This window comes from Vulpes lagopus, chromosome 18 (assembly GCF_018345385.1).
Source record: "Vulpes lagopus strain Blue_001 chromosome 18, ASM1834538v1, whole genome shotgun sequence".
Lineage (NCBI taxonomy): Eukaryota > Metazoa > Chordata > Mammalia > Carnivora > Canidae > Vulpes > Vulpes lagopus.
The window spans coordinates 9416261-9431368 of record NC_054841.1 but is presented as its reverse complement, the minus strand read 5'-3'; the positions used below and the strand labels follow the sequence as shown (position 1 = coordinate 9431368).

General features: G+C 43.2%; 1 protein-coding gene across 3 annotated transcripts in view; it reads right to left on the bottom strand.

The window, feature by feature from the left end:
* The window catches only part of ZFP64 (ZFP64 zinc finger protein), an 89259-nt gene that overhangs the window by 58465 nt on the left and 15686 nt on the right, over positions 1-15108 (bottom strand). For 2 of the 3 annotated variants that reach the window (XM_041732963.1, XM_041732962.1), the window contains exons 3-6: positions 14364-14525; positions 13121-13183; positions 9326-9577; positions 1754-3622 (exon numbers count right to left, since the gene is read on the bottom strand). In XM_041732963.1, coding sequence (XP_041588897.1) covers positions 2340-3622; positions 9326-9577; positions 13121-13183; positions 14364-14525 — 1760 coding nt within the window. In that variant the 3' untranslated portion in view covers positions 1754-2339. Of the gene's footprint in view, positions 1-1753; positions 3623-9325; positions 9578-13120; positions 13184-14363; positions 14526-15108 lie in introns of those variants that run through there. The other variant, XM_041732964.1, reaches the window with a different exon arrangement.

The following is a 15108-nucleotide window of genomic DNA, read 5'->3' as shown; positions in this document are numbered from 1 at the left end:
ACAATTTTTTGTCTGGGTAGTAAGATTACTAGTAATTTTAATATTAAATGTTTTTTAAAAAATTTTTAAAAGTTGTATTTTTTTTAAAGATTGATATTTATTTATTTACATCATGCATGGGTGGAGGAAGACAAAAGGAGAGAGAGAGAGAGAGAGAATCTCAAGCTGATTTGGTGCTGAGTGCAGAGCCTGACATGGGGCTTGATTCCATGACCTAGAGATTGTGACCTGAGCTGAAATCAAGAGTCACTGGCTGAGCCACCCAAGTGCCCCAACTTGAGCTTTTTAAAATAATATAATGTGTTTTACATCTTTTCTACTTTGAATGCACATTACATTTCTAACCAGGGAACCATTCCTTTAAAAGTCGAAGAAAGGGGTACTCTGGGAAAGAAGGATATAGAAAACAGGTTCATGACAATAGAAGTTTCTTGGCTAAAACTGAATAGCTAAATAGTTTCCTAAGAGCTGTAAGCAGGACACCTGGGTGGCCCAGTTCTTTAATCATCTGATTCTTGGTTTTGGCTCAGGTCCTGTTTTCAGGGTCCTACTATTGAGCCTTGTGTCAGGCTCCCCACTGGGGGTGGAGACTGCTTAAGATTCTGTCTCCCTCTCCCTCTGCCCCTCTCCCCCCTACCCCGGAGCTCCCCTCCTCAATTAAAAAGAAAAAGAGCTATAAACAATAATTCTAAAGCAGTGAAATTATTAAAATATGAACATAGCGTGCTGCAAGCTTTCTCATTTTCTTGCCAATCCAGTTAATGACTCATTATTACCGTTGCTAATATGACAATAAATTGTGGCAACACCCCCCTCCCTCTGAACTCTCAGAATTGTGTTCAAATATTAAGGATCAAGGAAAGAAAAGAGACAACGCAAACTTTATAGCTATTTCCTAAGGGAGGCCGACTTTTCCTATTTCCAGTGGGCAAGGCCTGAAGGTTTCCGCATCACCATTTTGTGTATTTCCTTAGTTTGTTATTACCAAAGAAATAAGGGGGTAGGAGGGTAATATCTTTGTGTACAAGTGAGATGATCGCCACGAGACTGTTAGTAAGTTCGTGTGCTAGGAAAAGTCAAAGCGGTGAGGGATCTGGTAAAAATATATGTAAGAGTTCTCGTTACATTTTAAATATGCTTCTCTCACAAGGGAAGCCTCTCTGCACCCGACCTTGCTGACGCTCTGTGAGAGCATGTTTCAATCATTCCGTATGTTTAAGAGCCCACGATGAATTGGAAGATCATCCTAGAAGCTGGAAATTGTAGGTAACTACCCCACCTAGTTATGGCTTTTTTGGAGGTTAATTCTAGCTTGCTCTCTGGCGCCACCTACTGATCGAACAGCATTTCAACTCCCAAACCACAACCTTTGAATTTCTCTTTCCTCAGTAGAGCCTAATTGCTTTGGAAAAACCTAGATGCTTTTCCAATCCCACTGCCTGGCCCCTGGGATTGCACATATATTGATATTTAAGACAATGGCATCCTAGAAAACCATCCTAAGGGTTAGTAGGAACTCACATCATCTTTGCATCCCTAAAGAGAAATGTCAGGTTTGTCAATCTCAAGTTTCAGGTTGGGTCACTTTAGGCACCAGGCACATTTAAGTCAACTGTGAATGCAGTAAGACGCTTGTGTAACATTTACCGGAGGACTCAAAATGCTTTGTTTCTTCAAATCCTCTTATTGGATAATTCACACCCCATCAGGTCCCAGTCATACTGTGACTCTCAAGAATCATTAACATTCGGTATATTTTACTCACGTATCAATTTATTAGGAAACCATTCCTTTTTTTCTCATTAGCACTAAACATCTTTTTTCGGGGGGGTGTCAAGTATCCACGTAACATCATGTAGAAAATGGTCCTCATGCCAACAGATTTGTATCCATGTACTAAAACACTAATAAGCCCAGATTTTGGGGGGCAGGGGTAATATTTCAGGATGGTGACTTAAGAGACGTTGGGAAGTCCCGTCTCCCACATAAATTTCACTAGATTGGAAAAAACCCTTCTCAGAACTGGGAAATCAAGCTGGACAAAACAAATGTATTCACTACTCAATGCATTTAATTCCAACCCCTAACTGGAATCATCTTGGCAACGTTCTACAACAGTTATAACACGGCGATTCAGAGGTGGTCTCAACATTATTACAGCATTTTAAAAAATTATAGTAAGCAGTATAAAATTACAATTTATTACAAGGGGAGGGGTTTCACAGCAAGCCTTAAAAACCTTAAGAGCAAACCTCTTACAGAATTCTATTTACGCCTTCCTTTTTTTTTTTTTTTTTTTTTGGTCACACCTTCCCCCCCTTTCTTTTGGTTTTTAAGTATTAATCTGGTATGGAATCTGCTGGACAGAGCAAGGCTGGGTGGGCTCCCCCTTGAATGATGGAGTAAGTCTGCTTAGGCAATTCTTGTTGGGAGGAGGAGGAGAATATAGGTGGGGCCGTGGTGGCCACGGCGATGTTTTGGTCTCCATCACTCACCACTGTCACTTCAGCTGTCCCCTCCTGAATCAAAGCGTTAAGGCCTTCAAAGTCAGTGCATGTAATACCCGAACTGGTGATGAAAGTCTGGTTGCCGGAGCCTTCCTGGGGGCTGCCTGGGGTGGTGGGGATGAGCGTCTGGTGCAGGGTGGCCCCATCGGCCTGGTCGTGAGTGGTCAGCAGGACAGCGGGCTGGCTCATCGCGCCCGCCTCGCTCGGGCACCCCGAGGGCTGAGGGGGGGCGATCAGATTGACCTGGCGCAGGATCTGCAGCCGGCTGTTCCCGGGGAGTTCCTCCGGGTTCTGGGCCACCAAGGCGGGCGGTACGATGTTCACGGCGGCGGCCGCGGCCTGGATGATGGTGTTGGCCTGGGGCACCTGATGCCCGACGATGATCTTGACTCGCCCCTCGCTGAACTGGGGCACTTGGCTGGGCTGGAGGGGCACCTGCAGGTGGCCCACGGTGAGGGGGGCGGCCGGCTGCTTGCTGGGGTCTATCTGGAACTGCAGGACGGTCACATCCGAGTTCTTATTCTCGTTGTACTCACTGTGCTGCCTCTTGTGGCTGCGGAGCGAGTCCTCGCGCATGAACGAGGCGTCGCATATGTCACAGTGGAAAGTCTTCTTGGCGTCCAGCTTGGCCACCTGCCGGCTGCTCTGGCGGCCCGCGTCTTTCCTCTCCGACACCTCGGTCTTCACCATGTCCCCGTGGAACTTCTTCATGTGCTTGCTCAGGTTGCTGGGCTGCTTGGTGTCGAAGCTGCAGTAGTGACACTTGAAGGGGCGGTCGGTGCAGTGGATGCGCTCGTGGATGCGCAGCGCCGCCTTGCTCGAGCAGGAGTAGCTGCAGTCCGAGCACTTCTCGGGATGCTCCGACTGGTGCACCCGGCTGTGCTTCCGGAGGGTGGCTTTGCTGTCACCCAGGAAGTCGCAATGCGGGCACTTGAAGTTATTTCCGCTGTGCTTGATGCGGATGTGCGACTTGAGGTTGCCCTTCATGGTGCAGCGGACATTGCAGAACTCGCACTTGAAAGGCTTCTCCCCCGAGTGCACGCGCATGTGCCTTTTCAAGTCCGAGCTGATTTTGAACTTGGCGCTACAGAGCCAGCACTGGAAGGGGGCGTCCCCTGTCAACACAAGGTGAGTTTCGATAAGAACAGGCAGGCAACAACCACAGCGGATTCCCCCCGAAGCACACACCAGAAAACCGCTTATACCAAAGGCGGGCGGGTGGAGACCTTCTAACTGCAGCTGCTAGCAGCCCCTGGGAGGAAAAAAAAGGGGGGGCTGGGGGTGGGGTGGGGGGGCTTCTTTTCTTTCCCCAAACCTAAACCACCAGCACCGTTATAAAAACCCACAGGAAAAACGGGAGATGGAAAAGCGCTATTCCATTGTCCCACATAAAATAGTACTTGTGAGCATACTCATGTTCTTTAAAACGATCAAGCTACCGTTCATTTTGCTAAAGGACCCACTCTGCTAGTTAACGGTTCACAGTTGTGTACATTTTGCATCATCCGTTCACTTTGATTGAGTTACATGTTGTAACAGATTCGAGGACACATTTTGGAATCCGTCAGCTCCATGCTCACTCATCAGAATCGTCTGTATAAAGCGACTGAAACGCCCAGCTTACACTTCATGCAGATTTTTATTAATAAAGACGTGTTTATTGCGCCAAATTTATTTATCCCACATTGCCAGCTGCGTTCTTTACTTGTGAAGTTACGAAATCCAGCTGCTTGATTTTATTTTATTATTTTTTTTTATTCATGTTCGCTGAAAGATGAGCAGGCAAAGTGAAATTGCAACCATCTGAATGCACATGATACTCCAAATTTATTTCCTCAATGAATGGCAAGTCCGAATTATCTAAGGCACTGATAATTCAAGCAAATTGGTGACCCCGCCCATTTCAGTATTGTTAAAGCAAAGTAGCAGCTAACATTCTTCGGTTGCTTCCAGGATGGCAGGCACTCTGATGAGCACTCCACAAGAATGGTCTCATTTGATGCTCTCAACATTCCCACGAGGTGGGTACTATTATCAATATTATTCTTAACACTACTGTACAAATGAGGCCCAGAGAGACTACGTAACTTGTTCACTGTCCCCCTGTAGTACGTAGCAGGGCTTGGATTCCAACCCAGGCTGGTTCCAAAGCTGGTATTCTTAGATGCTGGGTAATTATCTGTGCATAGGCCTGATGTTCGCTTTCTTAGGCCATAAGCTCAAAGATGGGATCGTATTCCGGCTTTTTGGTAATAAGGCCTAAAACATCACCGTAAGCTGCTTAATAAATGCAAGTAAGTAACGATGACATGGAGCAAATTTAACAAGCTCCTAGAAAACTGAGAAGCTCAAACCTAAACAATGCTTTGTATGACTAAATACCACCAAGATCATCCACACTAAGCTCCAGAACAAGGAATGGTAAGCTATAGCCTGTGGGCCAAACCTGGCCCACAGCCTGTTTTTATAAATAAAATTTTATTGGAATCTAGACCACGCCCATTTGTTCATGTGTTGCTTATGGTTGTTTTACACTACAAAGGCAGGGGTGAGCAGTAGTGACAGAGACAGTATGGCCTGCAAAGCCTAAAACATTTACTATTTGGCATTTTATAGAAAGTTGGCGGACTCCTGCCTTGGAATCTTATTCTTAACTTCTTTTATGCCATCAACTCCTTTTTGGCAGTTTAGTGAAATGCACAGATCTTTTCTTAGAATAATGTTTAAATACACAAAGTAAACTGAAATAAAAATCTGTAGGAATGCAAAAGAAGCCAAGTATATTGAAATAGTTATATAAAAAATTAAAAGAAAAAATTCATGATATAGCAATGTGTGTGCTTTAATAAAATCTTTTAAGTAATCTCTACACCCAATATGGGGCTCGAACTTATAACCCCAAGATCAAGAGTCCCATGCTCCACCAACTGAGCCAGCCAGGCGCCCCATGTGTGCTTTATTTATGCATTAAATAAGAAGCTCTAGTAGCAGATCTATAACTACAATAATTTCTAAATAGAGAAGAGCATAAATGATATATTGATCTATCTACAACAACTGTTATGAAAAGATCTGTGATCTCTGCTGAAGACAACTTCACAGGCACTATTCTTGGATCAGTTGCCAATTTTCATGATTGAAGGACACACCCAATTTCAATACAGGTTAGTGAAAATGAGGATCTAACTTTTTTTCGATGTAAGTTCATGGACCATCTAAATTCTATTCATGGATCCCTGAGTGGAGGTATCTGTATACCCAGAGTAAGAATCCCTGCTTTAGAATATTCTAATAGGTTTTCCTGTTACATCCCTGCCCAAATAAGTGACAGTCTTTTTGCCTTTTTTTTTTTTTTAATAATCAGCAGAGGTGAAACCCAGCAACACCAGATAACCAAATCTCACAGCAGAGATGCAGAGTTAACAACACTCTTTGATATGAAAGCAAAGGTTTTAAATCCCTTTGTCATCTTTTTCTTTCTTTCTTTCTTTCTTTCTTTCTTTCTTTCTTTCTTTCTTTTCTTTCTTTCTTTTTTTCTTTCTTTTTTTTTTTTTTTACCACAGATTTCTTAATTGAGGCATACTGGTCAGTAATTGTTCCATGGGATCAAAAGCTCTCCAAAACTAATGATTACATTTATTCCTGCCCAGTATGTGATCCTCACAGTGTCTAGTACCTAGTGGGGACTTAATGAATGTTGTTGAATGAATAAGCAACTGATATATTTAAGCCGACAGATCTTTTTTGAGTTTAGGTTGCTGCTAAAACCATTGATGATGAGTCAACCCAAACGATCAAAGGATGAAAACCAAATCCTATTAATTTTACAATCTGTAAAAAAAAAAAAAATAAAAATAAAAATAAAAAAAATAAAAAAAAAATTTTACAATCTGTAAAATTTTCTAAATGCCACAGATTTATAAAAGGGAAATGAACATTCCATGGAAACACTGCGTAAATTTAAAGTTTTAGAAAATGCACCTTTTCTAGACCAATTTGAAGATGCTACTATAAATGGCAAGTTTATCCCAAGAAGTCAAAAATGATTCTGAACCACTTTCATAAATGAGTCCTTTAGCTCATCTAACATAGGCTGGGGAGATTTCTGAAATACATCAGTTGGCCATTGGTTATGCCCATGTCTTAACTGGCTTTAGTAGATGACAAAAATGTTCCCAAAGCTCACCCCCTCGCCTCCCTCCCTGTAGCCACGACCTCTGCCATGTGTGTAGTTGTGCGTTGTCTCCTGATAGGAACAGGATGACCTGCCATGACCCTCAACAATTGTGTCATTGGATTTGGCTGATGGTATCTTAAGTAGACTTGATATGAGGAACGGCTTGAAATGGGCTTGTGCACTGGGGTTTGCTTGCTTGTACCTCCATCAGCTATCACCATGAGAAGAGTGAGGCTGGCTTAGCATCTGCTGGTCCCAGGAGGAGGATGACAGAAATGTGGAGCAGAGCTGGATTGCAGCAGCCAAGACCAGTGGACAGACAGCTCACGGCCAGCAGATTCTCAGACATGTAATGGAGTCCAGCCAAGATCAGAACTGCCGAGGTGATCCCCAGCATGTCAACGGAAAAGACATGTCACTACATCCACTGAGATTTTGTGGGAATATTTGTTCTGCTGCATTTGTGTGACAACAGGTAGCTAATACAGAGATTGGTATCTAGGAGCAGAGTGCTGCCCTAACAGGAAATGAAAATATGTAGTGTGGGCATTGGGATGGATGGTAAGAAAAGACTGGAGAAGTGGCGTGCACACTACTGAATGGCAAACATTTGGTCAAACTGTCACCTGCAGTAACTTATAAGATAGAGAATATAATACACTTGTTCAATTTGGGACTTGAGCAAAAGAGATTAATTCTGGGCAGAACAGTGGAAGTGTCTCACGAGCTGCACATGATGAGGTCCTATAAGGAAACGAAAAACTCAAAAAAAGAAATGGCCATTTTCTAAATGGAATTTAGAGAGAATAGACCAAACCAAAGATGTGCTGGGTTAGATAAAATTTCTCACCTCCAACTAGCAAAAAGTCTTCAAAGTAAGACAGAAGCCTAGGGACAAAGATCATCCCCAGGGACGTGATCTCAGGGGGAAGACTGAATGAGAAATGATGGGTATGAATATAAGGCTCTTCGTAAAAACCTCCAAAAGAATTAAGTTGGCGCCAAGTAGGTTCTTCAGCTGGACAAGGATTCCTAGGAACATCAAGGGATTCAGCCACAGAAGGTCATATGCCAAAAGTGCCTACAACGGGGTTCAGAGGAAAGGAGAGTCTCTGGAAGAATCGTGGGGTGGCTTTCGGCACGCAGATGCACAGGAAATTCACGAAATTTTGCACATGGCTCTACTGGCAAACCCGTCACCACCCTCAACTAAAAAGAGTCCTACTTTTAGTAGGCAGGAAGCAGGCTGAGAAAGTTTCACAAAAGTACATTTTCCACTACTTTTTGGAAGTGGCTCAGGCAGGTGAAGGAAAGGATGCTGCAGTGGGCAGAGTCAGGAGCCAGGGAGCAGAGCCGAGCCCCAACCAGGAAACGTTTCCTGTCCCTGGAGTGTGGGGACGTGGGGACATTTGCCCAGAGGGATTCTGGTAACCTGTGGAGCAGTGATTGCCAAGTGCCGCCCGTTCTTCCCCTTGCAAACAGGATTACTGGAATTACCCTGGCTCTGTTTCACCACGGTGCATCGGGAATGTAGGAACAGATGACTTGTCGTTTACTTCAAAGGTCTCTGGGTCAAGAGAAGCCATATTCAGACCTGATGGAGATCAGACAGGATCCCGGTGTCTGAACCTGATCCCGTGATCGAATGTGACTTACATGGCTCTTGGGAAGGCATGACTACACCTGCATGTCCCGAATTGTGAGTGATGGTGGAGTGGACTGTGGTTGTTTGCAAAATGGTCCCAATTCTTTATCCTTCCTCCTATCTCTGGCCTTTGCCCTGTAACCTCGTGGTGACCTCCCACGGTGGGTGAGCCCAGCCCCACCACATAGCCTGCTTCAGTCAACGGGATGCAAGCAGAAGCTTGAGATGGGCTTATCCACCGGCACATCCTTGCTTGTACCCCTGCCACTGTCATGAGAAGGATAAGCCTGGGGTAGCCCACAGGTCCAAAAAGAGGATGAGAGGCACGTGGAGCAGAGCCAGACTGCCCCAGCTAAGCCAAGTGTACAGCCAGCTAATCCACAGGCCGCAGATCCCCAGCCACGGTCAGTGGACACCCAGCCTTTCCTGCTACATGTGATTGAGCCCAGTTAAGATCAATAGTGTCCAGCCAGCTGGCTAGACCTGCAGTGTGTGAGCAATAACCACTTATTATAATCTGCCACTGAGGTTTCGTTGTGGTTGTTACACAGCATCATTGTATCAATAGCTAACTGGTCTACTTGAAACGTGAATGATTTGTTAGGTTACCTACTCTGCTGCGTTTTTCCACGAAGCTGTCCCAGGCTGACCTGAGTTTGCTTCAAAAATGATCGAGATGCAGAAACTATGCAGAAACGTATTAAGAAGGCGTTGTTTATATTTATAGCTCTTCGTCATTTGGCTCACCTCCTCATTAAATACTTTACTAGTGAATAAGTTATAAAGTTACAGGAGGATACGCAGGAGGTTATAAACTCGAGGTTTTTCCCTAATCGACTGAGAAAGGCACTTCCAGCTGGATGCAAAGTGAACCCACAAACAGTGCCACGGACGGACGTCCCCATTCGTGGACTTAGATCGTGCCTCAGTGCTTTAAGGTGCTTTTAAGCAGCTGGAAGTGAGGAGCACAGCGCGAGAGCAGTACGAGGGACCTACCTGTGTGGGACCGCAGGTGCACGGTGAGCTGGCTGGAGTTGCGGCTGGCGTAGGGGCAGATCTGGCACTTGAAGGGCCGCTCATCCGAGTGTATGCGCAGGTGTTTGTTGAGGCTGCTGCTGTCAGCTGCGGCGTAGTCGCACGTCTTACACTTGTAGGGCTTCACACCCGTGTGGCAGCGCATGTGGGTCTTCAGCTTGTCCTTCCGGCTGAAGCACTTGCCACAGACCTCACACTTGTGGGGCTTGTCTCCTTCAAACACACACACAGAGATGGCATCAGGAAACAACACTAACCAAGAAAGAGGCTTCTTTCCCCACTACCTTATGGGTAAGAGGACTACATGGTCACCAGAGAAAATTTAGGAAACCCCAAATGCCAGAGAAGAAAATATGCCAAGACCTAACATCCCGGGAAAGGGGGAGTTTTTTTTCCATTTTGCCTATTGTGATTTTCTAATTTTTCCTACATTCAAGATTGTTCCTAATTGGCCCCTATTCATTTCCTAATCAATTCCTTATCAATTAAAAATAGAAGGCCATGCAAACGTCTAAAGTAGAGCCAAGTAAATTAAGGAACTGTTGATTGTCTCATCCCGTTCCCTCCTCTCGTCTTCACAGACACACGCTACAACTCAGAGGCTCTAAGTTTTCGGAGAGCTCCTGGGAAGGCAGCTCAAGGCTAAGCCTCGCCTGCAGCCAGGTGTCATTCTGCTACAACGTCCTCGCCTATGAAATGGCAGAGAAGGTAAATGTGTCCCTTTTGTAAAGGACATGGTTTGTCTTTTATTTTTCTTTTTCCACTCTTTCTGCCAACTGTTTCCAAGATGTGGGGTGAACTGGCAGGGGAGGGCAGCTTGCGTGCAGAAGGCAGATCTCTGACATGATGCATTATAATGACGCAGAAGGAACTTAAGTCCCTGGATTATCCGGTAGGACAGAGCCACCTGCCTGCCCTACACACCTGTTTACCTCCGGACACTTAGTTGAAAGACACATAAACCCCTATCGCGTGGGAGCTGGTGTTTGGGTTTCTTTGTCATAGCAGCTTCGTTGACTTATACTCACTAATGTACATGTCAACTTACTCCCTGTGAACAACTGCTGATTTCTGGATGGATATCTTTCCAGTTATTTGTGTGTCTGTATGTATTTTTGGTACCAAAAACCTTTCTGGCTAAAATCAGCTTAAATACTTTCTGAAAGGCACTGTGCCTCTCAATAATGGTTTTCCTTGATTCTCTCAAGAACTGGGATTAAACCCACAACTCTTTTGCTCTCTGAGCCAAATACAACAGTGCCTCCCTGTTGACTTTCTTGTACTTAAAATAATTCTGATCATGTTCACATCATGAAATAACTAGGACATGACTTTTAAAGCTTTTAAATATTTTTAAAAGTATTTTACTGGTGAATGTACCATCAATTATTGAACCAGTTCCCTATCAGGCCACTGAAAAGAATGAAGCAGATATGTACTACTGATGTGGAAAGATGACCAATATTAAGTGGAAAAGAGCAATTTGCAGTGATAGGATATATAATATTAACTTAATAAGAGATGGAAAAAGTAGATTCTGTGTGTTTTTGGCTCAGCATAGGTATGCCAAAATTTAAGAACAAGACACAGTAGATTATTAAAACTGGTGACTCTGGGCTTATATTGGATAGGGAAGCAGGTTGTGAATCAGGATTTCCCCTTTTTACTTTATATATTAAATATGTCTTTTGACCAAATCCTATATAGCTAAGTGTTAAAGTCAATTGTTAGCCAAAGCTGATCACTACTATCACAGAGCAAACATCTGGGATTTAAGAGTATACCTAAAAGTGTCTAAAAGATTATCATTCTATTAATAAGAAATGTTAGTAGTCAAATTTAGAAATCCACAAGCAATAATTTCTCAAGATTGTCAGCGGCTGATTAGCTGCCGTGGTCTCCAGGCTGTGTATGTGCCACACTGAGCAGCTGCCAGATGCTGGTGAAGGATGGTTTCCAGCTAGTTCTGCTGGTGAAGAGCTTGCCAGTGCTGCTCCTGGCCATGCCATCCTCTCTGGAAGTAAGTAAGGTGAAGACACCTTGTCACCTCTCCGGCCTGAAGATGTTATTGGAGATGCTGCTGTCATGGAGAAACTATCCTACAAGCCCACGCTGGGCCAAGTGAGTGTATAAGGTGCTTCCTGAAGGTGTGCAGAACCTGACTTAAGGTTGCAGCTTCGCTTATGTATTTACAGTGTTTCCTTAATCCTCCTGAATAATGACAGCACTCTACTCTGGCAACGATGAGTATGCTATGCTTCACTTGACTGACGGAACTCATTAAACCCGCACGGAGATATTCATTTTTTATTACATCGAGAATGCTTATCAACACTTGAAACTTACTATTCTGATAATTAGAGTAAATCCAAATGACGTGACACCATGAAGTTGGCTAGGATTGGATGGTGACCCCAGTATAAAAAGGCAATCGCTGGCCATGGCCAACAAATTTCAGAAATCATTGCTGGGTACTTTATCTTCCAAAGGTTTGAGGCTAAATAGCAATCTTTGGGCAATTAGTGACACCCCAGCCAAATTTCAGCACACCCCTACCTTATACACACATTCTCTGTATTCATATTCTCTCATTTGAATTAAGAGTATCTAATATTTGGTTAAAAATAGTCTAGGGACTCCTGAGTGGCTGGAACTCCTGGGTGGCTCAGTGCATGATCCCAGAGTTCCAGGATCAAGTTCCACATCAGGCTCCCTGCGAGGAGCCTGCTTTTCCCTCTACCTATGTTTCTGACTTTTCTCTGTGTCTCTCATGAATATGTAAATAAAACCTTTAAAAAAATAGTTTAAATGCAGTTCCTTCTCCATTCAGAAAATCTGGGGGACATAAAAATAATATATTAAAGAAAATTAAAATCACCAGAAATAAGCACATTTTTCTTTTCCATGCATCAACCTTTTCTTCTCCTTTTTATTTTATTTTATTTTATTTTATTTTTTTTAAAGTAATCTCTACACTTCAGGTGGGGCTTAAACCCATGATCTCAAGATCAAGAGTCACAGCCTCCACTGACTGAGCCAGCCAGGCTCTCCATCAATCTTTCCCTCTCCTTTAAAAACAAAACCAGAAAATATTCACTTATTAAATTTCACCTTCAAAATGACAAAAATAACACACATATGCTGTGTGTCCAGTGATACAATGTAAAGATACATAAAAAAATTTACTATTTTTCTCCCTTATTCCTGTATCAAAAATTACACATACACATTTATAGGATCATCTCCTTAAATGAGAAGAATATGCACGTTTATTTATTTATTTTTTTTTAAAGATTTTATTTATTTATTCATGAGAGACACAGAGAGAGACAGAGACGCAGGCAGAGGGAGAAGCAAGCTCCATGCAGGGAGCCCGACGTGGGACTCGATCCAGTGTCTTCAGGATGAGGCCCTGGGCCGAAGGCAGTGCCTAAACCTCTGAGCCACCCGGGCTGCCCGAATATGTACATTTAAATTTTAATTAATTCTGGCATATTGTCAAAACAGTTGGAGCCATTCACACCTCCACCAGCTAAGTTTGCTCCTATCTGTTCCAGCACTGGATTTTATTGCTTTAAGCATTTTCTGCCAAAATCATGTGTGGAAACACCATCTTATTTTTATTGAATTTCTGTTTGTTTTCCTGTGACAACCAGCGAGGTTCTGTGTCTTATCATACGTCTGGCTCGTCTGGATCCCCGGCTCCTAGCACTGAGCACACGTTCCCGGCAGATGTGCCAAAGAAATGTCACTTACCAGTGTGAATTTTTAAATGACGCTCCATGTCCTTCATGCCATAGGCAGTCTTGAACTGGCAACCTTAAAAAGGCAGCAAAAGATTAATTACAAGGGAAAACATAGTAATTTAAAGGTGGAGAAAGCTGGCAGAAACTTCCTTAACCAAGTGACAAGGGTAAACCCCGCAATAAACAGGACAAACAGGTATCATGTGCCGTCTGATACGACGCACGAAGGAGGATACGCATCACTTCTGTGCTTCCCAGCCAAAGCGCAGAGCCTAAATCTAATCATGAGGAAATATCCAATAAACCCAAACTGAGGAACATTTTACAAAATAACTGGCCTGTACTTTGCAAAAATGTCTAGGTCATGAAAGACACAAGTTTAGGATTCAAGGAAACTAAAGAGATAGGAAAACTCAAAGCAACATGTGATCATGAATTGGATCCTAAACCAGGAGAAAATGTTTTTCTTTTGTGATAGAAGACATTAATAAGAAGCTAGTAAAATATTAACAAGGTCAATGGTTTGATAATAGTGTATATAAATGTTAATTTCCTTTTCTTTTCTTTTCTTTTTTTTTTTAAGTAAACTCTCTGCCCTACATGGGACTCAAACCATGACTCTGAGATCGAGTCACATGAGCCAGCCAGGTACCCCCCTAACTATGAAATTCCTGATTTTGATGATTGTGCTGTAGTTTATAAAAGAACTTCTTGGTTCTAGGAAATATACATTGAGGTATTTAGGGGTAAAAGGACATCATGTATGCAATTTACTCTAAAGTGGTTTTGGGGGAAAATATGTATTTATAGAAAGAATGATGAAGCAAATACAATAGGTTAACATTTGGGAAACCCAGATTAAAGGCATACAGAAATTTTTGTCCTATTTTTGCAACTTTTCTGTGAGTCTGAAATTATTTCCAAATAAAGATTTTTGTTTTTGTTTTTTAAAGGAAACAGCAATCTTTCTGGATGTCTCCCTAAGCTTAGCACAGAAATAAAAACACAGTAACCTGGATACTCATGAGTCCCGTTTCAAAGGTCCACGGCTGTAAAAATCGTCCACATGCACGGTGACCAGGGACAGCGAGAGATAGATCGTATGTCATGATGTAAATGCTGGTGGGCTCTGGCTTTTAAGCCCGGCAGTTTGGAGCACATCTATACCCAGTTGTCAGGACTCACGAGCGAGAGCCCTAGAATCTGCTAAACGTCACATTCTCTACGCAAGCCGGACACAATGCTGCCTCTACCTGGATAGCAACAGTTAAGCCTCTTCTGAGCAGGTGGGGCTGTGGGCTTTTTGGCACGTGACTTGGCAGGCAGAGAGATGACAGTGGCTGTCTGGTTTTCATTGCTTTCCGTGGGCAGATATGTCTGATAGCCATGTTCAAACACAAATTCTGGAGCTGAAACTAAAAGATGATTATTAGTTTTCATAGTATGAATACCCAACAGCTATTCCCTTTGCCTACCTTCCTTTGTAGAGAATGCACAGGCTAAACTGTTTTCCCAGTCTTCTCTGCCACTTAAGAGTAATCCTGTGACCCCATTCTAATCACTGAGACACTAGAGAACATTTGTTGTTCTGGGGCTTCTGGACAAGATTTTCTCCCTGATTTAAAAAAAAAAAAAAAAAGCATTTGAGGAAAGCTCATTTGTGCTGTCCTGGTTGCCCATATCCTAGGTCTGCTGGGGAGAGGAGGTGATGCCTGGATCTGTGGCAGCCATTCTGTAACCATAAGGGGAGAGCAGGAAAATCTGGTGTTGAGCCAGAGCTCTGAAAGGCTTCAAATCTAGACTTAAATAAATAAGAATTGTCCCTGTCATTTATACCAGGCAAGCTTTCTATTATCTCCAGCCAAACGCATTTGGTACTTTCATAAGCTCTACCACAAAATCCTAGCAAACAGCTGGAAAGAAACTGATCAAGGGAATTCTGGCCCAAACTATAAATACTCTCTAAAAACACAAGTCCTCCTTAAAGAAAGCCTTGTT